The 27,680-nt window shown below is 36.3% G+C and overlaps 1 protein-coding gene across 1 annotated transcript in view; it reads left to right on the top strand.

Annotated features, from left to right (window-relative positions):
- The first annotated feature begins 10,291 nt into the window (after positions 1 to 10,291).
- The window catches only part of Hao1 (hydroxyacid oxidase 1), a 52,244-nt gene continuing 34,855 nt past the window's right edge, over positions 10,292 to 27,680 (top strand). Inside the window, exons 1-2 of the mRNA XM_015482819.2 lie at positions 10,292 to 10,495; positions 17,432 to 17,583. Of these exons, the coding sequence (XP_015338305.1) occupies positions 10,359 to 10,495; positions 17,432 to 17,583 (289 nt within the window). The 5' untranslated portion in view covers positions 10,292 to 10,358. The remainder of the gene's footprint in view (positions 10,496 to 17,431; positions 17,584 to 27,680) is intronic.

Genomic DNA, 27,680 nt, shown 5'->3' with positions numbered 1-27,680 from the left:
TTGATTTTCTGCCCCAGTAGGTATGGACTCCAGACTGCAAGAATCATAAAAACACATTTCATTTCTGTTTAGAAATATATTGGTTAAAATAAACAAGCTGCCTGCATTACCATAATTTTTAAGTCTTTCATTTTTATATTTCCTGTGCTTTTTGAACCTGACTATCCATTGAGAAATTGCTTCCTGCACATTGGAAATGATGCCATTTTCTTTCTGGAAAATGTTGATGTCTATCAATACCGAAATCTCATTAACAGACACTTTCCTGTTACTGAGAGCTGAAAAAGCAGAATAATTGGTATGATCTTTATCCACATGATTTCTGGAAAATCCTATTAAGATAAAAGGGCAGAGTTGTGAGTTGGCTTGATTCCTAAAGTTGTCTAACTATGGTCTCACTGAGGAGATGAATGTGGAGACTAGGAGAGTAGAAAATGTTAGAAGCTGGTGGGCTAAGGTCTTGGGAGAAAAAAAAACCAGAGACAATGTATAGTTATATTTTCAAAAGGAACATGAGAAGTTGAAGGGGGACCATTGCTTTAAATAATAATTTGAAAACTATTTGATACCAAGAATGTCAAGGTGGATATTTTTTCTAATTTTCTTTCTGTTGCAAATTCACCATATTCTTTTCAACCTTTCAGAAAACCTACCTTTTTGTGTGTGATTTTTCTTTCTCTGAAACAAGGAGTACAATAGGAAAGTTAAGCACATGTATATCTAATTTTCAGGAATTATTCTACAATAGGTAAAGGAGAGCTTAACAAAGAAAAGAACTATAAGGTTTCATTATAAAATGGTCTCACTTCAACCTGGAAAGGAAGACAGCCATGCAAAACCTGTGATTTGCCTTTTTGCTGGGGCTAGGGAGACATAAAGAATCATACACTTGGAAAATTACTACTTTTATATTTCTGTAGTGTCCTGAGTGATAGACTTCACATAAATGCTATATAGAAGTTGAAAAGCATCTTTTTTTCCTGATTATAATGAAGCTGTTGGCATAAGGTATATTTGTACTAACCTATAGAACTTGGGAACATTTTGATTTGTTTTTAATAATCAGGAGATTGCTAAAATAGTGATGGTCTCATTCAATTGATTGAGTCTTTTTAAAAAACTAACAACTTTTGAATGAGTTTATTTAAGGAAAAAAAAATCCATTATTCAGGACAAAATCATGTTAGCATTGCCCTGGCAGGGTGGCAAAGGTTAATATCCCATCAGAGAAGTAGGCGTTCAGCATCAGAAAATGTCTTGTATCCATCCACTTGAACAGAATAGAAAACTACTTCTGCAATTTCTAAAAGCCAAGTTACTTGGCTTAGAGGTTGATAGTCACCTTATTTATTCCCAGCTTAAGAAACTGTAAGGTCTGAGGTCTTCCTTCTTTATTCCCCTGTAGTACTGGGGCTTGAGTCTGGGGCCATACATATGCTAGGAAAATACTCTACAAATGAGCTACTTCCCCAGGTCTGTGAGTATCATTGTGCATATTTTACAAGGGAAATCAAGAAGAATCATTCAACATTTGGGACATTAGATAAACTATGGTTTATCATTGTAAATATTATTCTCCTAGTTTCCTCCCTGTCCTCATAGGTAATATTTGCTTATATTAAAAATTTCTATTTGCTAAAAGCCCACCTTTATGAGATTTTAACCTTAAATTGAAAATTTTCTTTTAATCTTGAATATCAACATTACAGAATATACAAAAACATGTATCCATACAGCCATCCCAATAAATTTATGGAAGAGAAAACAAAACAACACGAATCACCATTTAGGAGGTTTTTGGGGAATTAACCCAGACTTTCAATGATTTCTACTATCTCTATAGATACTATAATATTTATGCATTTAACTTTTAGCCATGGTTTTAGCTTATCTTATATATAAGTTAAATTGCAATTTCATGTAAATCAGATGGCATTTCCCATGTAGCACCACTAAATAAAGAGAAATTTATTTCTTATTTTCATCCCCCTTCATGCCATTTGGACCCCACATGTTTTTTTGTCTTAGCTTAAGGTCTATATAACTTTTGTTAGTGAGCTTATATATATTACAATGACATTATATTATGCAATATGATATGCAATATGCATATCATAATATGCACATATGTCAATATGATATTATATTGAATGGATTTTTTTGTAAGACAAGGCAATGAGGCTATATTATTATAGTCTATGAATTATAATGTGTAAATTCATGAGTTCTATTAAGATTTTAAGAAACGGACAATCAATTTTCACATAATTAATATATGTTGATCTTAACTCCCACACTGAACAATTCACCACTGTTTTAGTCAGCTTTTTGTTACTGTGACCAAATGCCTGACAGCAACAATTTAGAGGAGTAAAAGTTTATTTCAGCTCATGGTTTCAGAGTGTCATTCCATGGTTAGCTGACTCCTCCAGAGCTCTGGGCCAAAAGTAAGGGAGACCATAATGTTAGATGTGTATAACTGTGGCAGCTCAGGACCTAACAACAAAGAAGCAGAACTCTGCTCACTAGGGACAAAACATATACTCTAAAGGCATATTTCCAGTGTCTTAATTCTTTCAGCCACACCCCACCTGCCTACAGTTTCTTCCTAGTTAATCTATATCTGTGGATTAATCCACTGATCTGGTTACACCTTTCATAATCTAATGATTTCACCCCTGAAAACTTTTGCATTGTCTTATACATCAGCTTCTGGGGGACCTTGTATCTAAACCATAACAGCCATCAACAGTTAAAAATTAGAAAAAGAATATTTCCGGTAAACAATTCCCTCAGTGATAATAAATTGGAAGATAAACTTTTTTTTCCTTCTTATGCACTCTCCTTTGTGGTTGGGCACCTACCTTTGCTTACCATAATGGATATTTCAACAATGGAGTTGAAGTATCAGTATATAAAAAAAGCATTTTACATATCTTTAAAAAACTGAGTTAATATTCTTATTATTTTTATGTCTATCAACAAGAAGAGGGGAAGGATCCTTTTCTCAAGTCCATTTGCTTTGAAAAAAATAGCCTGGTTCCTGAACACATTTGACATAAAAATATTATTTTGAAAACTTTCATAAGAGTCATTCTTAACAATTTTCTGGTTTTCAAATATGCTAAAAGAAAATTTTCATTTGAAATAGCCTTTTAAATTTAGCCTTTGGTGATCAGGAATAGTTTACCAAAACAAAAAAAAAAACAAACAAAAAAAACATGCTATTAATAGGCATCCATTACACTCCAAAACTGGTCAGGTACTAGTTAAAAAAAACCTAATGGAACATCGTGCCTGACCCTAAAGGCACATCTGTTCTGGGATGTGCATCCAAGCACAGTGATTCCCTTTTACTACGGCCTTTCAGCAGAGCTATCTTCCCTGTCTTGTGGATTCTTCCCTAGAATCAAGTGATTAACCTAAAGAAATTGTCTTTTTTTAAATATGGAGGGCTTTTCCTCCAAGCAGAAGACTACAGTTTAAATAAAATAGTAACATTGAAGGTCATTTTGATTCTGAATCCTAATCTCCAAAATCAGAGAGTGTGACCTTTCATTATTGCTCTTTCCCCTCTTGCTCACTGGTCCCAACTACACTTGTGTTTTTAGAATAGCTTCCTTAGGAGACTGCTCATTTACCTTCCCATTCACTGCTTACAAACCCCATAATGTCTAGCATCTATAACCCTTCTGCTTTCATTATTCACCTTGCAAATATCTTTATATCTACGCAAGAAATATCCTCATAATGTTAGTCTTTTGTAAACTAAAAGGAGAGGTTTAGGTTTTATTGGTCATAGTCAGAGTGTGAACAATTGTGTTTTAATGAATATTATTATTAAATGAGTGGGGAAGGATGGGTTATCCAGCAAGTGATGGTGAGACACTGGTTATTTGCTTTGAAAACTAAATTAATTCCTACCTTAGGCCATATGTATGTATGTGAGTATGTATGTGTGTATATGTGTGCATGTATATACATATATAAAACATTGACATATATTATGTAACTTAGAGCAACATATATATGCATATATATGTACATATTGTCATGTTACTTATAGTGACAATGATATAACTTGAGATCACACAATGTGATGCCTGGGGTTGACATTACCCAGGCTGATACTGTAGCAAGCATTAGGATAGAGTTGGCTACTCTGCCAAGGAAAACACATCTAGGAAAGGCGTTGCATTGAGGATCCTGTGCTCCAACCCCAATTTGAAAGTCCCATACACTGACAAATCATTGCCGAGAACTCAAACCAGCTTGGCCCTGTCCACAAGGGAACCAGAATATTTGGTCTCACTACCGTGCCTTGAAAGGGAGGAGCTGATACATTTCCTGAGTCATACATTTGGTCCACTTAACTTACCAAAGCAAAATGGCAACTACCCCAGTGCACAAAGATCAGTTCCAGATGAAAGAAAACATGGGAGAATGCCTTTAAGGCCTCTGGGAGATTTAAAAAATGAGACTAAAAAGCTCATCAGTAATGCTATGATATGTTTGACTATATAAAGCATTTACATTTCTGTATCAGAGAAGGCTTATATTTAAAAGAGTCATCATTAGAGATACATGGACTCACTTAACTAAAACGTCTTTCACAAAACTACAGATGTGAGATAAAATGTTATAAGCATACTTTACAGGGTGTAACTGGAATGACAAAGTAAGGGGTATTCTCAAGGAGCCAAAAAATACAACAAATCAGTAAAAATAATAAAAGCAATAACAAGCTGGTAAGTGACAAAAAGCAGAAAGTTCCCCATCTGCTGAGCCTCTTTTAAGTAGCATGCTATGGAGAATGCTGTACAAAGATGAGATGCTGAAGGGCACCCCCAGGAAATAGAGTTCTGGAAGATCTTGCTTTAAGGGATGGTCCATGGGAAATACTGTATGTGGGATAATAAAAACAAACAAACAAACAAACAAAAAACCTGCTAATTCGTGAGCACTAGTTAGTAGTCAAATGATTGGTTGCTTATTTTCATGCTAATAAAGGGATTTCAACTCTTCCAATTCAACCACTCTGCTGAACATAATGGAAAGTTACTTTAAATATAACAAACACATTTCTAAAGGCATCAATCCCTTTAAAGTAATAAGGACTAAACAGATCAAAATCTGTGAGAGCAAGAGCCCACAGAAGTAAATAGCATCTTGAAGCCACCTTTACCTCAGGAACATGTGCTGAACCCAATATGGTATTGGGGCTCTGTTTTTAATGGCCTCTTGGACCTTGGAGGAACTGCAGGCAAATCCTATTTATCACTTTATAAACCAATACTCAGAGGGTTGTTAACTCACAGTAGTGGAAACACAAGTCAACCCCCTGCACCCCTCCTATCAGCCTTCATCCACCCCAGGTGACTGCTTGCCAAGTCATATTGTTGCAGAGAATAAAAGAGGGAACCTTTCCCAGAAGTCTGTAAGTACTCTCATACCCTTTAATCCCAGCTCAGAGCCAGGACCTCAAAGGGCAATGCTTTTAGAGTATAAACCAGAAAAAGAAAATTCAACTAGCTGAAAGTAAGTTACCTGTCTAGGACTGGGCTCTGATTGGAGAAAGGGAGAGAAAGGAAAGTTAAAGAGAGAATTAATAAAAGGAGAATCAGGAGGAGGAAGAAGAAAGGGAAAAAGTAAAAGAAGAAAAAAAAAGTCAAAGATGAGGACAAAGCTGGGTGCTCACCTGTCATCCCAGCAGCTCTGGAGGCTGAGGCAGGAGGATCGCGAGTTCAAAACCAGCCTCAGAAACAGCGAGATGCTAAGCAACTCAGGGAGACCCTGTCTCTAACTAAAATGCAAAATAGGGCTGGGAATGTGGCTCAGTGATTGAGTGCCCCTGAGTTCAGTCTCCAGTATCCCCCACACCACCAAAAATGATGAAGGAAAGAGGAAGAAAGGAAGGGAGGGAATGAGGAAGGGGAAAAGGGAGGCCAAAATAAAGAAAACAGAAGTTCTAACCACAAGCTCACAATCATGCAGATTTGAGGCTGACACTGACATTATTAGTGTGTAAAGGCAAGTCAAGAGCTTAGTAAAAGTGTAATTTACCCGGGCATAACCACAAAGGACCTATGGCCAAAATATATAAAGAAAACCTACTAATCAATAACAACCAGAATTCTATTTTAAAAAATGGCCAAAGATTTCACTAAAGTGGGAAAATAAAAGGTCAATGAAAATAAAAGTTCAGTAAAAAGATGATCAAAATTGTAAATCAACAGGGAAATATACGTTAAACCACAACAAAATGGTCCACCTACGGGTCAGAGGCACTCTCTCCAGCCATCCAGGGTACCCCATGCCTGCCTGTCAGTGGTGCTGGGTAATTGTAAAACTTAGCCTTTTCCAGTGTGTAGGATGGTGGAAATGACTAAGATTCCACCAAACCTCTCTCATTTAAGACAAGAAGCTTTGCAAAAGGATAAAAGCTGGAAACAAGACATCTTCAAGCAACAGTCTAAACTGCCTGTTAAGTGACAATGAGTGCCCTGACAAAGATAGAGAAATCTCGGTGATTCCTCGGTGAAGCTCATGCTTCAGTTTTTCTTTTAAGAGTTTTGCTTTAAGAGTTTAAGCATCAGGTGAGAGTTCTGCAAGAGAGCCCTGTGGCTTGGAAACCATCCCACAGTTGTGGAGATGTTGGGACATTATTCTGCCTAAGATTTTATTAGGATGCTAAGGAAGGTTGGAAGTAGAGATTCTGCTCAGTCCAGTGCAGGAAAACAAACAAACAAACAAAAAAACCCCTAGTCTTTTGGCCACTGTGAAAGGGGGTGAACCTGAACTAAGAAGATGTCATTTGCATAATTTACTGTCTGATTCTCAAATTAGGGAGTGGAGGAGGGAACAATTGTGACACATGCAGCCCTTAGCAGCCTGAACAAGACATGAGCTTGCTGTCCCCTGGGTCCTGCTTAAGCATCTCACTTCACCGAGCCTCCAGAGGAGGTTTACAAGATTGCATTGTCTCTAAAAGAATGTGAGATATTTCCGGAACGTAATCATCACAAATTAACAAGATCTGTTTTAAACACCAACTACTTCATTTTGTCCTTCCACTGAGAGATGAGTGAAGCAGTGTGAGGATTGCATTTCCATCTACTAAGATGTTATTCCAAATAAACTGATGAGATGCTCTCCTATAGAAGAAGAGTGGGGGGCTTGTTCGTTCTTTTTAAATTCAAGCCTCTTTCAATATACTTCTCGGTTCCCCATTTTTGCCCAAATTCTGGCTCTCAAACAGTATTACATGTCAGCATCATCTGATGATTCTTGCCACACCAATGGCCATAATTTCTCCTTCAGGCTAGTGCCTGAGACTGCCTGTTCCTATCAGTCTTCTTGGGAGGCCAATCATTTTGAGAAATGCTGGCCCTTATTTCTCTTCCTCAGTAGTACCAGGACATGGCCTGCTGAAGTTTTACCATAGAACACCAAACTGCCTGTTCATCCCAATGATATTAGTTGCAAGATGCAACTTTCAATAACAGCTAACATTAACTTTTAATAATTGGTAGTGATGGAATATGTAAATAAAAGATTATGGTTAGTTTGCAAATTTTGAATCTATACTCAATAGCAATTGAGATTCCTTGAATCAGCTTTCATGATGGCTTTATTAATTGTCAAAATAAATTATTTAGAACTTGTTTATCTTATCAACAGGTTTTTTACATTCTTATTTTTGTTTTATATTATTAATATTATTATTAGGTACCAGGAATTGAACCTAGGGGCACTTAACCACTGGGCTACATCCCCAGCTCTTTTTTTCCAATTTTTAGTTTTGAGGCAGTGTTTCACTAAATTGCTTAAGGCCTTGCCAAGTTTCCGAAGCTGGCCTTGAATTTGCAATTCTCCTGTCTCAGCCTCCTGAACTGGTGGGATTACAGGTGTGTGCCACGGTGCCTGGCCCCAGTAGCAATTTTAAATTAAAAATGTTTTATTTCCTTTTTTTGTGCTGGGAATTGAGCCCTTTAATAGCAATTTTTGTATGTCATTTTATTTATCACTAAGTAAGCATTTGTAAACTTTAGAATCAACATAGGTATAATTAACGTCAATCCTAACTAAATAATAAATAATTCAAACAAAACGTGTTTGATTAAATCAAAACTCATTTCCTTTTTAAAATTATGTTTTTCACAAATGCTGAATGTTTTCTCTGATACAAGGAGGCTGACTCATAGTGGGGTGGGGGGGAGCATGGGAGGAACAGAAGAATTCTAGATAGGGCAGAGGGGTGGGAGGGAAAGGGAGGAGGCAAGGGATTAGCAAGAATGGTGGAATGTGATAGATATCATTATCCAAAGTACATGAATGAAGACATGAATTGGTGTCAACATACTTTATACACAACCAGAGGTATGAAAAATTGTGCTGTATATGTGTAATAAGAATTATAATGCATTCCACTGTCATTTATTTTTTAAAAAAATCAATTTAAAAATTATGTTTTTCCTTAAAGCTGGGAAAGGCCTAGATATGCTTATAGTTTTGGTGCTTATTTCATTCCCACTTTGTCCAATGAACTGCTATCGAACCAGCATCTTTGGTTTCTAGTTGCTTTGTTAGTTGTACAAGTGAATTTGGTCCACATCCTGCCTCTTCTCTGTTTGGTGATGCACAGAGCAGGAGTTTTACATGATAATTGACTGGACTCTTTCTGCTCTGTGGCCACAGGTAGGTCAAAACTGTATTACAGATTACATACCAAATCCTAGTAATTCTTTTCACCTTGGATGCTTTTCGCACTACAAAATACTTAGAAGACCCTCACCCAGTGTGTGACCCTATGATTCTACGTCCTATCCTATTTACTCTATGGAATTTCATAAAGTACAAGTTAAGACAATTGTTCAAAAGATCCAGATATAAAAATCCATATTACTTCAGGAAGGCATTATTCTTGAGGGCATAGAAAATAAATTGAACTAATTGCAAATGTAACAAGAAAATACTCAGGAACCAATGGACTTGCAGAACAGCAATGATGTCATAAAAGCCCAAGAATCTCTTTTTTCATTCTCTTGCATGCTAAGGATTTGTTTTAACATAATTGGTATTAAGCAAAACTCTTTAAAAAAATACTTACAAACTCTATCTAGACAATAAGAGCAGGGAATATCTATTACATATCTCACACATGCTAAGTGTTTCAATAATGATATGCCCTTCACTCATGACAGTCAACCCTCAAAATAGTTGTTAATATTTATCCTTGTCTTAGTTTGGGTTTCACCAAAAGAAGACTGTGAGACAAGCATTCAAATAAAAGGGTTTTGTTTGGGAGGTGGACAGAGCATTGATAAGGGGTAGGGCAGTGAGACTGGAAGGAAAGCACTCACTACCGCTGGGTTTTCAAGCAACTCACTGTGGGTAACTACAGCCTGTGTCATAGAATCAGAACAGAGGAATGATCCCACCAGAGGAGTGAGGTATTTGAGATGGTATTTATGCACCATCTCCCATAAGTTCATGATTGAAGGCTGTTCCATGAGATATTGATTTCATAACACTAAGCATTTCAGTCATGTGGATGGAAAAGCAGGCTCCAAATTTAGAAGAAAATTCTCATACTGTTGTAAGCAGTTGGAGTTCAGCTGTTGAAGAGATGGGAACAACTCAAAGTAAAGGCTCCTAGATTGAAACACAGGCATGATGTTAAAGGCATTGCTTTCTTAATCACATCTTGCTGATCCAAACCTTCATCACATATTCTGTGATTGGGTGAAATTTTAGGTTGAGATCACATTGTCCTTTGGGATGACACTTCCCTATATCCCCTCCAAATATTTTTTTAAGAATTAGTTGTGAATGTGGCCATAATGTTCCGTGTTAAAGCCAAAGGTTTATAGCTAAATTTCATATTTGGTAGAAGTGTATTTCATTTTCATATAATATGTACATGATCCAAATGTGGAAGGAAAATGAGTGGGCCTGTTCTGGGAACAAAGCAAAGACCAAAGGCAGGTAACGTAGAAGAATCAGCCATAGGCACAACTAAACCAAAAGTGATTTCACATAAATACTAAGTCCTTATTTTTGTATTCATTTCTCTGCTTTTTCAATGTGATAGACACTTCATCGCCTCCTTCTGCCTCCTCAATCACAACTTCTTATGGCTTAGGTGTTCTTTGGTGGATAACCTTGCAAATTAAATTTCAAAGTCTAAGCATATAATGTTTGCTTACTTGATGTAAGCAACAGAGAACTAAATATGAACTTTGACAAAAGTCTATTAATAATTGACAAATAATGGAATTGTCAGGGTGTAGAAGGCAATACTCAAAAAATAAACAACCAAAAACCAGTAACAACCAAGGTCGAAATAAGCTAGGAAAATGTTCTCCCGGCTAGTTTGTATTGATGATTATGAACAACATGCTAAATCAGTGCTTCAAAAGTCTATATATGACTATTATAGATCTGGGGCAAATGATCAGGAGACCTTGGCTGATAATATTACAGCATTCTCCAGGTAAGAAATTTTTTTAATGTAAAATTGTGCTTTAATATTACACTAAGATATAGCATCAAAACGAGATGCAGGTTTGTGCTGGTGGTGTGGAATTATTTGTCTAGATATGCGTTTAATAGAGAGGGGAACTTTCTGGGGGGATGTGAAGAATCTTGAGTTCTTGGATTGTTTAAAATATTCCAAGGCTGAGAATCTTGAACAATTGACTGTAAAAGCTAACCCTCTGTCTACACTTGAAAGTATGATGGAGTTAATTTAACCACACATAACATTAGTTATAAATTTTGATGCCTTGTGTTTTTAAATTTTATTTATTTATTTTTCTGTGAGAGTGACAGTGAGTGCTCACGTTCATGAGGTAGGAAATAACACTAACTGCAAGATAACCGTCTTATCTGGTTGAACCAGATAGGATTACTGCCTCAGATATTCCCATCCTGCTGGCTTCCTGTGTTATCATTCATTTTGATTACTGTTGTTTTTAACTTCCACTTTAGATTTCAATTTGTCTACGTTACATTCATCTTTCAACTTCGCTGTTTCATCTCTCCTGCAAAAAGCTTCATTTCTCTTCCCAAATTAGTTTTCCCTTGACTTTCATATTTCAAGATACAAGATGGTGAGTGTCACGGTTTATGTTTTCTGTTTGTAATAAAAACAAGAAACAAGATATCTTTAAAGGAGTGTTTTTCTCTCAGCAGATACAGAAATGGTTTATTTTCTGGAGGAGGGGAGGGGAGGCTGCAATACACTGTTAGTTCCATCCATCTTCCATTACAGTCCTTACTAAAGGCAATGAATAGTGTAAGTGCTCATTATGGTGATAAATTAAAGGAAAAGAGACAGAAAATATCCAGGGAGGGAGAGTCTGCTTCTTTTTGAATTCTTGAATCTAGAGTGAAATCACTCAAAATCACTTTGCTATATGTAAATTAGGACAAATAAAATCATTCTAACCCAGCTGATCTCCTGCAGGCAGTGCTGATTGACCCACAGGTCATGATGCCCCAGGTTGGCCGTGGAATAAAGGGTGGGACCTATCCCAGTCCTTGCAATCCTTGATTCAGGTTTTCTCCCATTTGAACTAGAAAATTCTGGAGAATTCATGATAGCCTAAGAGTGGAGGGGCTTACATTTCTGCATAATCTAATCTTTTCTAATCATTGCTTTCTATGTTGGACCCATCAAAATTTTCTGCTTCTGGAAGATGTCCCTTCTTGGACATCTTGTCATGTCAACTGCCCCCATGTCAATTCTATTCAATAGGTGACATGGTTCTTCTGTGAGTGGTCTGAAAACAACACCTTAAACCAAATGGGCCATTACTACCAAGGGAATTTCAGGCCCTTGATAGACGCAGGGAGCTGGTGTCTCAGCATTGGTGCTGGTGATCACCCAGGCCATTTCTATACAGCTTTCCACACTCCTTGGCCCCTCCCCCAATGCTTGCCAATGAGTTAACTTCTGCTTATAGCAGTCTCTAGGGGCTAGGTTCTGTACTACCAGCTGAGGACAGAGCAGTGAGCCAGAGCAAATTCCATCCACAGGAGCTTAAATCCCATGAATGCATATTGACTTTGGGTTCCCATAATTCTGGAGGATTGAATTAATATTAAATGGACTCCAAACAGTTGGCTCAGAGAAGCCTTCAGAGAAAAGAGCCAAAGGGTGCTGCAACCCTCGAGATTCGAGAACTTTGTGAGACCAGAAGACTTAGGCACTTCAAGTTATGAACTGGAAAACCATCCTATGGCTTATTTTGAATCATGTGGCACTCCAGAGATTATTGCCTTCCTATGTGTGCCCTGAGAAATTTAGGGAAGGGTGGCAGGTAATGGGAAAGAGTTTGCAATGCCACCGTTTCCATGAATCTTGACAATTCATTTTTGTTCATCCTTAAAGAAAAAAAAAAAAGACATTATCAACTTTGGAAGACAGCTGATACTCTTTTGTTATTGAGCACTTGAGACTGTATTGCAACACATACTCGTGGTTACCGATTTCACATCTCAATTCCTCTTTTGCTGTGTGACTTGCTGGGTGACCCTTGATTCTTTGTCTTGTATTATCTAGCTGTCACATGGAACTAAAAGATTTTCTGCCAGGGTTTTGGTGGCTTTGGGTTGATAACATGAAAGGAATCACCCTGAAATTTTTTTTTGACTCTGATTCAAATAAAGGGTGCAACACCTAAACTTCAGATAACCCGTTGTAACCTAAGGTCAGGGTATTTCAAAGACATTTGTGAAATGGTCTCCTCCTACCACAAGGACAACAAAGAGTCATTTAAAGTAACAGTGTTTATCTCTCTGTACTCAGATCTGAAAACCACATTTTGGAGTTTTGGGGACTGGGACCTTTCATGTGACCCAGCTATCGCTTGGAGACATTTATGATTAAGACTCGGGGCTTTAGTATTACTGTAACCAAAAACAAACAACAAAAACAAACAATCAATCAACAACAAAAAAACATAATGAAGAATAAATGGAACCACTCAGAAGAAGGAAATTTCCTATTGCAAATATAAATATGATAAGAACAGAGTGAATGTCAGCTTGCTGCATTTTGTGTGACCTGATCTGATTAGGGTTAATTTGAGAAGGAACGGTATATTTTTTTTTTCTCATCTACATGCTCTCAAAGCAGTCTCCTAAAGCATGATCTGCACATATTTTGTGGCTTTTTCTGAAATAATTATTGATAGAAAATCATTCTATAATTTGGGTACTTAGAGGCCCTCTGGTTTCAAAAATAGAAGCTCCTCCCTCTCACACTACGTCACCTAACGACACTGACAACTGTGTGTTTTTTTTCTGTTAATCACTGAAGAATAAAAGTGATGATGTTCTTACTTTGATATTCCAGAAGCCATATAAACTCACCAGTAGCATTTTAGTGTTCATCACAATATCTATTAACTAATAGCCACCAGAGGTGGTTAAGGCACTTTTTGCATTCTGTCTCAAAGTAAAATATTAAGGTAAGGAAATTGGAATGCAAGGTGACAGTGTTTGAAGGACTTAGGCAACAGTCATTCATTGTGCTTGGTAGGTGTGATCAATAAGCACAGGCTTTAAAGCTGGGATGTCTTCCAAGAGCAGTCACCTCTTGGAGAGTGTGTGCCTGTGTTGATTTTTTGATAAGTTAAATTTGAGGGCCTCGTTGGGCTAAAAGTGCTGTTAATGGCATCTTATTTTCTATCCTTTGAAAAAAGTCTTATTCTTCAGTTGGTTCAACCATTTGATGCATCTTTAAAGACTTTCCAAAGCTGAGGCCCCATGAGAGCATCATTTTTGCATGATTCCTGGGACAGTCAGTTTCATTCGGGTGGGCTGGGTAGGGTTTGGAAAGATATGGGAAACATCTGGCAAACTCAGTGTCCTTGAACTTTGGAAAATGTCCAAACGTGGATGACTCTTAGAGGATGAACATTTTCCCCGCTCCATTGGCTTTATCTGATTTTGCCCAGAATTGGATTTCGTTCATTGGCTGATGATTCACTGTAACATCCTCAGCACAGAAAATAGCATTTGTGGTGAAAGCAGCAACAGCAGCACAGTTATTAAGGTGACTGCGCCACCAGGTGGAGAAGTGTAAAGCTGCTGTCTGGAGAGAGCCTTGCTTTTCAAATAGGAATAAGACATTGAAAAATTCCCCTTTGACACACACACACACACACACACACACACACACACACACACACACACCCTTCGCCCATACCCTGCAGCTTTGTGTATCCTCTCCATAAAGGCTTTCATTGTTTCCCCAGCCCTGAGTCAATATTAGTGCCTTCCTAGCTGGCATGCCAATGGCTGCCATTAAAATCTTTTTCTCTCATTCTAAGAACACACATGGTTGGTAATAAAAGCTCCCTTCAAGGCTTTTGCCTCTCTCCCTTCAACACGGAGATCAAAGAATCATGCTGTGAAGGTCAGTGGAGAAGAAAAGACTTCCAGCAGCAGAGCGTGCGGTGTGACATAAATAATGACAATTATGATGTTCAAAGGAATAGCATAGAAATCACACAGTGAAACTACTTTATGGTGCTTCTTAAGAACTGGATGTTTTACTTTATAATGGACGGGTTAGATTACAGACCCTTAGCTAGTTCACAAGCAATATTAAGGCAGAATTTCTCAATTGAAGTCGGCTTCAAATGAGAACTTTTTTTCTCAATTACTCCATTACTACATCACACTTCACCATATTTACTGAAAAAAAAAAAACTTCAATCTCTCTAGGAAAGGAAGTGTGAGTTAAGTGTTGGTTAGGTATAGATGTGTGTCTGTGCAAGCAATTCATTAGACCAATACCCATTAGTAATAAGACTGAATTTTCTTCAGCTTTAGTTGTTCATTAATGAGGAAAATAATGAACCCAAATGAGTTAGAGATGTACATTTTGCTTGGAGGAAAGAGAACTGTTGCATCTGTAAATTTTACTAGTGAATTTTTGTTTGTTTTGTTTTTGGAAATTTTTACTCCAACATGGAAGAATCACAGAAAAAAAAATCATGTAAGATAATTTTCAGGAGTCAAAAACTGTTTAAGCCCAAAATTCTGGTTTCAGTTAACTAACATTTTCAAGGAAAATGTTCAACTCATCTAAAAAGGGTTATCCTTCCTCATTATCACATATCAATGAGTACAGCATTCAGCTCAACCATGCTGAAGAAAGCAAATTATAATTTAAAAAGCAATTGCAGCTACTATGCATTACAGAAAAAAGAAGAGAAAGTGATGTAATATATCTTCTTCAACTCTAATCTACCTTCTGGGCCTCTGTCCATCTTCAAAATGACCAGAGGGAAGTGAAATAAAAACTATGTTTTCTCAAAAACCTGTAGGTCAATGTTTATAGTGACTTTATGTATAATCACTTCAAACTGAAAACATTTCAAATGTCCCTTAGTTTGGGAATGGAGAAACAAACTGTGATACCCCTGTATGGTGGAGTGTTAGTCATTAATCAAAAGGCACCAACTATTGATAAATGCAACAACATGGACAGATTTCAAATGCATTATATTCAAAGGAAAAAGAATATTATTAAAGACTCTAGGATATTCTTGCAAAGCAAAACTTTGAAAACAAAAAACAAAAACCAACCAACCAACCAACCAAACAAACAAACAAAAAAGCAACCCAACAACAAAAAACACATTTATGGTTGTCAGAGGATTGAGATGGGGAGTGTTTTACTGTAAAAGCAAGTGGGGCTTTGTCTCTTTGCCTCCCAGCTGCCATGAGCTGAGAAGCTTCTCTGTGTTATGCTCCATGATGTTCTGTCTCACCTCAGGTCCAAAGCAATGGGATCAGTTGACCATAGCCTGAACTTCTGAAACCATGAGCCCCAAATAAATCTTTCTTCCTCTAAATTATTTTCACAGGTTTACTGTGAGAATCAGAAGCAGAATGCAGAAGAAAATAAGTTTTAAAAATTTGTGGTTTGGACAGAAAAACACAAATAAAACTGGGGCCAAAGAAGATGTGGTTGCTGAAGAGATTACACCAATAAAGTGAAGTTAAGTACTTTGCACAGAAAGAATAGGAAAGATGCTTTGAGATTTGAGAGGAATCAGCAAGATCACACTCATGGCCGGTTCAAGGGTGTAAAAATGAAAACTCCTTTGAGAAGACTCCTTGGTGGAACTCTGCCAATGGGGGGAATCTGGAAATCTCTTTGCCCAGGATTGATTTCACTGCACTCAGCTGCCCAGGCTTTCAGAAGCTGGTGCGGCTCTGATCCAAGGAGTCCCATGTACTGTTGGAGCTGGCAGCAGATGTTGATATCTCATTGGTGCTGGTTCTGCAGGAATGCAGGATGCTGGAGTTAGGGGGTCATGGAAGATTCTACTTAGATTTAAAAGGTCTGGGAGGCCAGGCAAAGTGTAGCAGGGTTGGAATCCTTGCAGGCATCTTTGAGAAGACAATGCATGAAGTCAGCAGAATGAAGTCAAAGCTGCAATAAAGACCCCTGGGATTCAGAGATGCCAATTAAACAGAACACCTGCCAAGGGAAGCTGCTGACTGCAGACAGCTTGCCTAAGAGAGAGGCCAATTGGATGGTAACCAACAAGGCCACAGGGATGGAATTACACAAGTCTTTTGGTTATCACATTTCACTACCAAGTGTCTATACACATGCAGGACTTGTTTGCCTGGCTGGATTTTAGACCCATTCCTTCATTACATGCATCTATTCCTTCCTTTTGTAATGAGAATGTTTACTCGTGGCACTATATATTGGATATATATATATATAACTTGCTTTTGCTTTTTACAGTGGCTCACACTAACAGTAAAGAATTTGTCTTAAATCTAACATGAGACTCTGGACTTGGACTTTTGGGCAACACTGAAACAGTTAATACTTTGGGAACTCTTGAAGATGGATTAAATGCACTTTGCATATTCAGGAAAGGTGGCGGGCATGGGGAAATTTAGGAGTAACTGAGCTATTAAGGCTCTTCATTTTCTTAGCAGTTATGCCACTATATATGTTTTTCACAATCTACAAACATGTACAAAAGTGTTGGTAAGTTCTACTGTATGCTATTTATACTTTAATTAAAAATTGCTAGTAAGAAATAATAAATAAATAAATAAATAAATAGCTTGGGAAATTCATTGTCATCTTTTTTGTATGTTTGAATTTTGATTGATACATACATAAAAATTAAAGTTTTACATGCTAAGGGGTGCCATGTATTGTTCAATACATGTACACATTGCATCATATTCCTTATCATCTTATTATTAACTTTCTGCCCTAACAATTAAAATTGCTTCTTGTCTTTTAGCTTTGTGATATCATCTGCTTGATGCAAAAAAAAAAAAAATCTAATATTTTTTTTCTTTCTGAATAAAATGCCATGTCAAATCATTGGTTATATTTTCAAGTTCTAAAGCTATTTATCTTTTTTAATTGTAGATGGAAGCTATATCCAAGGATGCTCCAGAATGTTGCTGAAATCGATTTGTCAACTTCTGTTTTAGGACAGCGGGTCAGCATGCCAATATGTGCTGGGGCTACTGCCATGCAGCGCATGGCTCATGTGGATGGGGAACTTGCAACTGTGAGAGGTAGGAAGTATGTCCTTAGCACAGGGACAGAAGAAGAAAAATGATTAGCAATTCTCTTCTATGATGCATCAAGCAAACACTTCCCTGCACTCAGAAAAATTAAACTTGTTGGTTCTATCATCAAAATGCTATATATCCTGCTCTTCTATTTTCTAGTTGTATCTCTTTGGGCAACATACTGCTCTACACCTTGGGTTCCTCAGCTATAAAATGAAGATAAAATTCATACGTGCCTCATTGGATTACTGTGAATATAAGTTCACACATATTAAGTTCTTGGCATAGATTAGTGGCTCAGGGTGTTAATATCAACATCTCAAAAAATGAAGGTCTGAGAAATGGCTCTTCCAAGGCCACAGCTATGTAGGGGCAGAAGTGGGATTCAACTAGGTAGCTACCCTATTTCAAAGATCTACTTTCTCCAAGCCAAAGTGATTTCACACTGAAAAGAACAGAAGCAATCAGATTGCTTGTGTTTTCTTCTATGATTTTGGATTAAGATTCTTTTTTATGGATGTGTTATTTTCCCAATAGAGCATTTTCAACTGCCTTAAGAGACAGCAAAGAGAAAATCAAATATGATGTAAAGAAATCTCCTATTGTGCCTAATTTTTGAACTTCCTAGTTCCTTAGCAATGATTAGCATTTAAAAGGCTATGCATATATCACTGTAATTTCTGCTTTAAAAATTCCTATAAAAATTGGTAATAAATTTTACTTGACATCTTTTGATGCTCAGTAGAACTGGAAATGAAGGCCAAATGAGCATGAACCAAATACTATTTTAAGGCATTTTAGTTCTAAAAATTAAGGATCTTGTGGATTCATTTTCCTCTTTGAAATGTTTGCCACAAAATTCTACCAGGGATGTCAGAATGAATTCTTCTGGGTTTTGGGCAGACTTAGGCAACTGAGGCTGGCACTTATTTTTGTTTGTTTCGTTTCTTTTCTTTCCTTTCCTTTTCTCTCTCTCTCTCTCTCTCTCTCTCTCTCTCTCTCTCTTTCTTTCATTCCTTCTTTCTTTCTAATCCTAGACCACATGCAGGTAAGTGGCCTTGGGATTCCTGGCATTGATTTATGGGAATCCTGAAAATTAGGCAAGGAGAAGGAAAATCTGGTTACTAAATACTAAATGGGTATATGTCTATTTAAAGTTGGGATAAGATGCCATAGGAATCAACCAGTAAAGAAAAGCAAACAAACATACAGAACTAAAACATTGTTGCTCTAAAATTTTTATAAAAATTTAAAGAAAAGGGCAAACTGAAAAAAAGTGATAAAATGTGATAGCAATGGGTTAATGTCCCTTCTCTGTAAAAAGCCCATATATTTGAAAAAGAAAATAACATATCACCCAAAAGGTACAAAAAATATATATAAGTGGAAATAAATATATAAGTAGGAAATTAACAAATGGAAACATTAAAACCACCAATAAATGGATGGAAAATATTTAATTTCACTGATAGGCAAAGGAATGTTAATCATAACAATATTTCTCATTTTCTAAATATCAAATTGTTATTTTCAGATCATACAGTAAGCTGAGGTTAGGAGTAAACTGTGCATTTTAAAAAGCTGATGAGGAACAGTGTATGGTGGAATAATCTTTCTAAAAATGTTTAGGCATTAAAAGTATTTTGGCATAGTAAAAAGCACTAAAAATGTAAATTCCATGTGATGCTACACATTATTTTCTAGGAATTCCAAGAAAGTAGTACTTTGAGGAAAAACACTTCTGCAAGGACCTTGCCATCTGTTATTTTTCTTATTCTTAATTTAATTTATTTTTTTTAATTTTTATTTTTTTGCAGTGCTGGGGTTCTAACTCAGGGCTTCATACACGCTTGGCAAGAGTGTAATCTCTAGCACATCTATTATATATTTAATAAGCAAAAAGTTGGAAAAATATCTCAATCACTGGACATAAGTTGCAAAAACTAGGATGCATTGAAATGTAATGAAATTTAAAAAAAATGATATCATAGAGTATAATGACATAGAAAATCGCTATTATTTAATATTTTTAAAAGTATATATTTAAAGATGAGGATGCCTATCAGAGTTTACAAAGGTTTATGCGTGAGTGATGAGATTATTCCTGACTTTTTGTTCTTCTGACTCTTGGTCCGTAGTTATAAACTGCTCTTTGGATGATTTCTTAAGAAGAATTCAACACAAGTTAGATTTAAAAGAGGGGAGAAAAAAGGAAAACGATAAAGAGAATGGAAATGAAGGGAATGAAGTATAGAAATTAACAAGCAGTGGGTAAGACATCCCAGAGCTAACAAGTTGCTTTTATACCTTTTTATACCTTTACTTGATGTTTGACAGGTGTCAGTGTCTCATTTTGGCTAAATGGCTATAATTACAGAGAAAGCAGGTTTCTTAGTTAGTAAGGTCACTTTTAATGGTGCCAAGGTTAGTGTTCCTTATTCTTGGTGAATATAGGGTGTCAGTAAAGAAGAAAAGTAAGCTATTTAGAAACTATGAATGACTTCAGAGCCTAGTCAGGATTTAAAAATATATATATATATTAGTTATATATATTTAAATATATCATATATAACTAATATATACATATATACAATAAAACAAGTGTGTGTGTGTGTGTGTGTGTGTATATATATATATATATGATGGACATTTATTTATTTATTTATGCTGCTGAGTATCAGACTCATTGACTCACAGATGCTAGGCAAGCGCTCTACCACAGAGCTACAACCACAACCCCTAGGTAGGACTATTTTATCTAACATTATTTTCCTGAGCACTAAACTGTGAGAGGATATTAAATGCTCATTAGAGTCTAATCCCTTTAGAGTTATTTAGCGGACACTTATAAATCACTATGAAGGCCACTACAATTATTAAAGGATTGAATTTTCAAAACAGCCTGGAGAATCAAGCCATATTGTTAAATCCATTTTACGCATGAGAAACCAAGTTACACACCAGATGAGTAACTTGCTCGGGATTACATGGATAATAAGGGTTAGAGGTAAGATTCAGATCCAGCTATTCTGTCTCCAGAATTGGAGTTCCTCCTGGCCTTGAATGTCTGGAAAAATCTTCTGAAGTGTCAAGAGAAGAAATCCATTTATTTGCCAATCACAATCCTGTGGAAGTAATTAACTTATAACTTTAGATGCATGCAAAGTAGTTCTCCCAGGATAACAAAATATATAATAGACATTTGGAAAAAGTGGAAAAGACAGAATGAAGGGAATGTAGTGACATTGAGGTCATAGAGGATTTGGTGATGTCAATGAATGGTTACACTGCTCTCAAGAGTAACCAGATTTATAAGATCAACCTCCCTTGAGGTTTATTCCAGACTTCTTGAGTTTCAGAAAGATTATATTCCAGACTTGTGAGAGAAACCTCCCTGGAGAACTTCAGAATTTTTAAGGCTTTCATCAATGGGTTCTTGGTCTGTTTAACATTCAGATTAACCCCCCAAACCAGTGGTTATTGGCTTGTAGTCAAGTGGAATTCTTGGTCACAGTGTTTTGGTTGTAGAATGATGGGTTATTTGGAAGGGAGGGATGTGTCCCTGGAGCAGATTCTGTTGATGCCCCAGATATATTTCATCGTTGTTCTTCCTTTTTTTCTGAATCTGCAACTTTTTGCCTGGCATTTTCTCTGGCAGCAGGAGCCCATGAATGGCTAAGTTGGGAGTAAATGAATGAATGTGTGGTGTATAGTAACTGGTGGATAAATAGCTCAATTCTCTTTGTTCAGAGTAACTGAAGCATTTACTAATACTGTCACCCAATGGAATTGATCCCTAGTTGTCCACCAAAGTTTCCTGCCCATCAGCCTTGTCTTCCTGGTTGGCTACCTTCCTATATCTGTCTCTCACTCCCTCCATCCTCCAGTGATCACCTTGGGATCATCCCTACCTGGAACAACTTGCACTCAATCATCCTGTCATCGTTGGCTTCCAGAGGAATAAATACCAGGATGATAGTTAACTGAGGGCTATATGCAGCCATGGGAAAATTTTAAGTAAGAGTATAAGAACATTCATACTTGGTAAAGATTACTTTTTTTTCTGAAACTCAGAAAATCATCATGCAATTATGAAGCTTCTAATTTGATTTACTCCATCATCCCCCAAAAGAAAATGGAAATCTTTTCTAGTAATCGCAATCCTTGGGAATATTGTGAAATCTATGGATGTTATTATGAAAAGATTTTTTCTGTCACCCTCCTAGTTATCTGGCCCCTAAATTTTCCAGATTTCAGGGATGTAGCCCCTTGCAAGGAAGAGAAGTAGGTACCAAGTTGAGAGGACAGAGGGTAGTTAGTAATCTGTCTCTTGAGAAAGTGTCCCCATCACCATAGTGAGAGTGAAGGCCATTTGAATCTATAGGGAATGATCTGGCCTGAGTAATTAGTATGTGCCTCCAGAAAGTTCTGAATGTTGCCATGGCAATGTAGTCTTCAATTCCCAATGGGTTCTTCAGACATTTTCGCAGAATCTAACTTTAAGGAAACTTTGGCCTTTCCTCTCACCTTATAACCCTAGTATGATTGCTGTTTTATGCTTCAGAATTACCAGCAGAGCTACACTTTTTTAAAAATATAAAATGGCAATGAATATAAGGTGGCCAGACAAAATACAGGGACAAGTTACATGAGAATTTTAGATAAAGAACAAGTCACTTTTTTAACCTAATATTTACTAAATGTGGCAAACCTATACAAATAAGAACTTTCAGGGATTCTTGTGAGGATTCTTGAAGTAAGTGCTTACAGAAATGGGGCATACTTTTTATTTGTCCTTCTTCCAAATCCAAAGCCCTCCAAATATTTCTCTTTCACATGTAAAAACCCACTTTCAGAAAGTCCTCTCCATTTTAACCTTGGTGGGAATGAAAATTCCTTTTTCTCAGCTGAAAAATATTTTTGTCTTAAGCTTTATAAAGGGGGCCTCAAAAAAGGCCTTTAAGGGTTAAGCTTGTAAAGTTAATGTCTGAAGAGGGAAGGAATTAAGAAAACAACCGCACAAGTGGTGGAGAAAGTAGTAAACCTGAGATCACAAGTTCCATCCAATCCTTGCTGAGATTGTATTTGTATCCCAAAGAGGGCAGCCACATCTTAGGGCTCACTGACTCTTCCCCCAAGGAGTGAGGATGAGGGGTTGCCAAATCTTCAAATATTTTAAGAGAAGTCAGAAATCTTGATTTTATGTACAATCTCCTGGTTTTTACATGTTGGCAAATAAATCAAAATGCTCTAAAACACTATTTGAGGAAACAATATGTGGGCCAAAGCAAATACTTCTGTGGGCTACAACTGTCTCCTGGGCTGCTCAGCTGGGACATCTGATTTATGTGAAAATCTGCCACTAACTGGTTTTGCTTCTTGTGGCAGGTCATTTTCACTCTGTAGGATTAGGTTTCTTCACTGATAAAATGAGGGGCTTAAGCCAAGAAAGTGGTGCTAGGGTGGTTTCCAGGATCTTAGAGACCTTAGTTGTATCACCAAACATACAGGTACTTGTGTTTCATGTTGGATCTTAGGAGAAAAAAATTTTTTTTAAATTGCTGCTAAGATGAAAAGAAAACAAAGCAAACAAACTGCAACAAAAAACTCTTCAATAAGAAAACTACAAAAATAAAACCTGAAAATTCCTAACAGAAATGGGGGATTTTTTTTTTACAAATTTTTTTAGTAAATAAATAAATGGTTTTATCCCACTTAAACATTCACTGAATACTCTGTACAAAGTACAGACCTGCCCTTCCTTATTTTTCTGAAATCCTACCTCTTCTACCACATTTTATGCCAAATGTGGAGAGTTCAAATGGGGAGTATTTGTATGTGCTTGATTTCTTTCTTATACTACATACCTGAGATAGAGCAGAGGAAGTGGATACATATTTATCTTTGGATCTTGCTGAAAACACAAAAACACATTTAATAAATGTTGCAAATTCTGAAAGTAATACTTCAGAATCTTATGCAAAATGATCAAAGTCAACATTTGTTGAGAAATTAATGTGTGCCTGGCAATTTGAGTTTGTAATCTCATTTGTTTCTTATTACCACGTTAAAAATATGTGAGTCCAAAGTGTAAGAGCATTATTTTTTTTGTATTTTTAATTATTTATTAATTAACTTATTTTAATTAGGTATATATGACAGCAGAATGCATTTTGATTCATTGTGCACAATTGCAGAACAACTTTCTATTTCTCTGGTTGTACATGATGTAGCGTCATATCATATGTGCAGTCATACATGTACCTAGGTTAATGATGTCCATCTCATTCCACCATCTTTCCTGCCCCATGCTCCCTTCCCCACTCCTCCCTCCCCTTTTCCCAATAAAAGTTCATTATTATTATTTTTTTTTAGAAAATATTTTTATTAGTGCATCATAGTTATACATAACATTGGGGTCTACTTTAACATAATCATACAAGTATGGAGCACAAGTTGTTCCACTTTAGTCCCTAGTGCTTCCTTTTTCTCTCCCCTCCTCCTTCCCCCTGTTTCCCATCCTCTTCTTATTGTTTATTTATAATTTTTTATATTTATTTTATATATCTATTTATAATTTTTAAAATTGGCACTTTAAATAAAGGCAAAATTCACCGCAGTGTATTTACATATGTACACAGTACAGTTCGTTCAATTCAATCCTCAGTCCCTTCCTTTTTATTCTTCCATTTCTCCCCCTCTATTACTTCCCTCGACTCCACTGATGGCCCATCTATATTTGTGGGATTCTTCCCTGTATTTTCCTCATTTTCTCTATCTTCCTGAAAAATCTTCCCTTGATTATTCTTCAACCCCTGTGGATATGGAAACTGAGGCTTGGGGAGGTTAATTACTTTTCTCAAGGTTATATCATTCTCTTAGGAGCTGTGTCTATAATATCCTGGTCAGTTACTGATATTTCAGATGTCATGAACTGTAGCCTAAGGCAAACCCTATGCTGTAATCTTGGAATATTAATTGAAAACATTATGTTTTTATAATTTTATCCTTTTGACTTTGAGAAGATGGAGCAAGCCATAGAAAATGAAAATTACAGAAAATATGAGCTTTCCATAAAATTTGGGAGCATGTGTAAAGGTCTTAAAATATCAAAAAATTAAAATTAAAATTCCTGGATCTCTGTTGAAGGAAGAAAATCACTACAAAACGTTGACTGGAATTTCTCACATGCTGTGCTATGCATGAAAGATGTTTCTACAGATTATTTAATTAGCATTTTAATAATTGTCAATTATTGTAACATTTTTGAATCTGATAAATGGTGCTATCAATAATGGCACATCCATTTGAGGCTCTGGTAGATTATTTAAAAAATTTTTAATTATAAAGTTTTGTTCATTATTTTCTTTAGGGAAGGGCATAGAATCCATTCTAAAAGTATTTAACATATTTAAGAAAATAGCAATATTAAATGTAAGTGCCAGCAGTATATACAATAGATAGTATCATTAGGCTAAATTTCAATCTTGCAAGATAAGTAGAGCATCTCTGATTTCTCAGAGAACCAATTAATACAATGCTTTCTCTGTCACTTGATGCTTTATGAACATAAATAAGGGAATCGTTTGGGTTTGCGAACAATGGCTGTAAATAAAATTTTACTTCACCTTCCACGGTTATATAAGCTCCTCCTTTCCCCCTGCTTTTAAACATGGGTAATGAAAAAGAAATTTTAAGAAGATTAAATATTAATTCATCCTTGGGCTTCTGACTTGTTATATAGACAAATGCCACATGAGGGAGCACTGGGACCTCATATAGAGGAAAATTAAAATCCACCTAATGCGTTCCAGGAATGCTCAGCATATTAGCAAATTCGTATTAAGCTGTCAAAAAAAAAAAAAAGTTTAAAAAGAAATTCCTGCCCCTGAATGTAATTAGAGGCTACTACACAGGATTTGATGGACCATAAAACCATTAAATCTAAACACTTTCTTTTTGAGCCCCAAAGCCAGAAAATTCCAAAGTGAAGTTTGAGGACTCAGCTATGCACTGACCACCTATAAGGTGCAGGTGGAACAAATTGCAGTGTAATACAAAGAGCCATACAGACCCCAGAGAACTGAGTTAGGGCGTAGGTGAGAGCTTTAGCTGTTGAATTTTTGGATTTTCCGAGATTAAGTGATCAAACTTAACATTGAGTGAAAGAACATCTACAGGAAAAATTGTCATTTCCTTTGCTCCAAACTCAGACCAATTATTTTTGAAAGTTTTATTGATTTATGTGTTTATGTGTTGTACTATGTGACCGAGTAGATATGCATTTCAGCATAACTACTAGGGAAATGTCCCCATGATTCTCAATTTTATTTAATCCAGGCAAAACACCGGACTTGCTTTAAAGGAAACTTTTAGTCTTTCTGAAGTAAAGTGGCTTTTAGGCACTTGGTGTAATGCTCAGACTTTACGTTCCTATCATTTCTCTTCAGGACAGACCTTTAAGGTCCTTTTCAGTGGCTTTTAGTAGTAGAGGGAAGGAAACCCTTGAGCAGGCACTAGAACCATTCAATGGCGGAGAGGGAACTTGAACCCGTTCTGTTTCACTCTGTAAAGTCTGACATCATGGTTTATTTTGTGCATTTTTATTAAGAAGAAACAAAACTAGGGAGGAACAAAAGGGAAGAGATTCCCTAAAGTTTTGCCCAAACTACATTAACTAAACATTTGGAAGCAAATATTTCCTGGTGTCATTGTAGTAAAAACAAACAAATTAAAATCCTAGTTGATGCCTCTGTTCACCCTTATTTCGATCAGTTTTAGCTCAATTTCATGTTTTGAAGTGCTTTTCTAAGAATGGAAAAGTAGTGCATGTGATACGCATTATATGTACATGTGCATTCACACACACAACACACATGTGTACATATACACATATATTAAAAGATTATTGGCCTCCTTTGTATATGTACGTGCCTATGATGCTATATTATATATAGATGCTATATTATATATATATATATTTAGTCAATATATATATATTGACTAAAAAGTGGGGTTACAATTTGATAAATTCCTTGAAAATGGGAAATATCATTAAGTTGAAAATACATTTAATATACATAATCTAATGATTACTGTGGCTTAGCTTCGTAGTACACTGCAGAGCATTCGTCATTTGCCTGAATGATGCCAATATTACAGTGAGCTGTAGCTCAGTATTGCAAGAGAAATATGAAATATGAGATATGGTTAGTCTAAGAAAAGATCAAAATTCAAACTTTAAAATGTTTCCACTGAATACATACATATTGCTTTTGTACTATCATAGAGTTGAAAACCAGGGATTGCACTATTGTAAGTTGAGAAAGGTCTGTATCTAGACAGTGAGTAATTCATTTCTAAAAATTTTCATAAAAATTACATTTTTGTTTTCACAAAAGTGCATTCAGTTCACTTTGCAATCAGATAAAATTTTTTAACGATGTTTAAAACATATTAAAACCTACCAGTATTAAATTCTAATATCAAATGCCATACTATCAAGAACTTTTTACCAAAATTTAGCCTCTAGAGCATCTTTCTTGAGAGCATGGGATTGTTTCTTCTCTGAATTAGTATGCCTGTGTGCATTAAAATGAGACAGTGAGAAGTCAGAGGCTCACATGTGTATCCCAACACTGAGATTGTTAATCTGTGAGAGGTTGATTGAAATTGTCAGGTGCAAACTTGATACTGCTCAAAGTCATCATAGAAAGGCATCTCACTGTGGTGTGGTCTCTGTGTGATCTGCCAGTTATGCCAGGACCTGACAGCTCGATCAGATGACAGGATAATAACCTGAAAGTCATTGCAGTAGAGCTAATGTTTTAGTCTATTGTAGAGTTCTGTCCCAGATATAAAGCAAAGGCAAGGCAGGGAGATCTAAGATGTTACTGAGACTATTTGTTCCTTGCAAATATTTCTGCAGAGTAAAAAAGAAATCTAGAGATAGAGTGGCAGTGTGGTCCCTCAGGATTATTCTGCTCCTGATTCAGACAATGAAGCATCGTGGAAGCATTAGAACAATTAAGTCTAGTTTCCTGGCCTTTCTTGAAAGTGTTTAAATGAGTACAATTCCCTAAATAGTAGAAGAAGATTTG

This window comes from Marmota marmota, unplaced genomic scaffold, assembly GCF_001458135.2.
Source record: "Marmota marmota marmota unplaced genomic scaffold, marMar, whole genome shotgun sequence".
Classification (NCBI taxonomy): domain Eukaryota; kingdom Metazoa; phylum Chordata; class Mammalia; order Rodentia; family Sciuridae; genus Marmota; species Marmota marmota.
The sequence above is the reverse complement of the archived record's forward strand: the minus strand, read 5'-3'. Positions and strand labels throughout refer to the sequence as shown.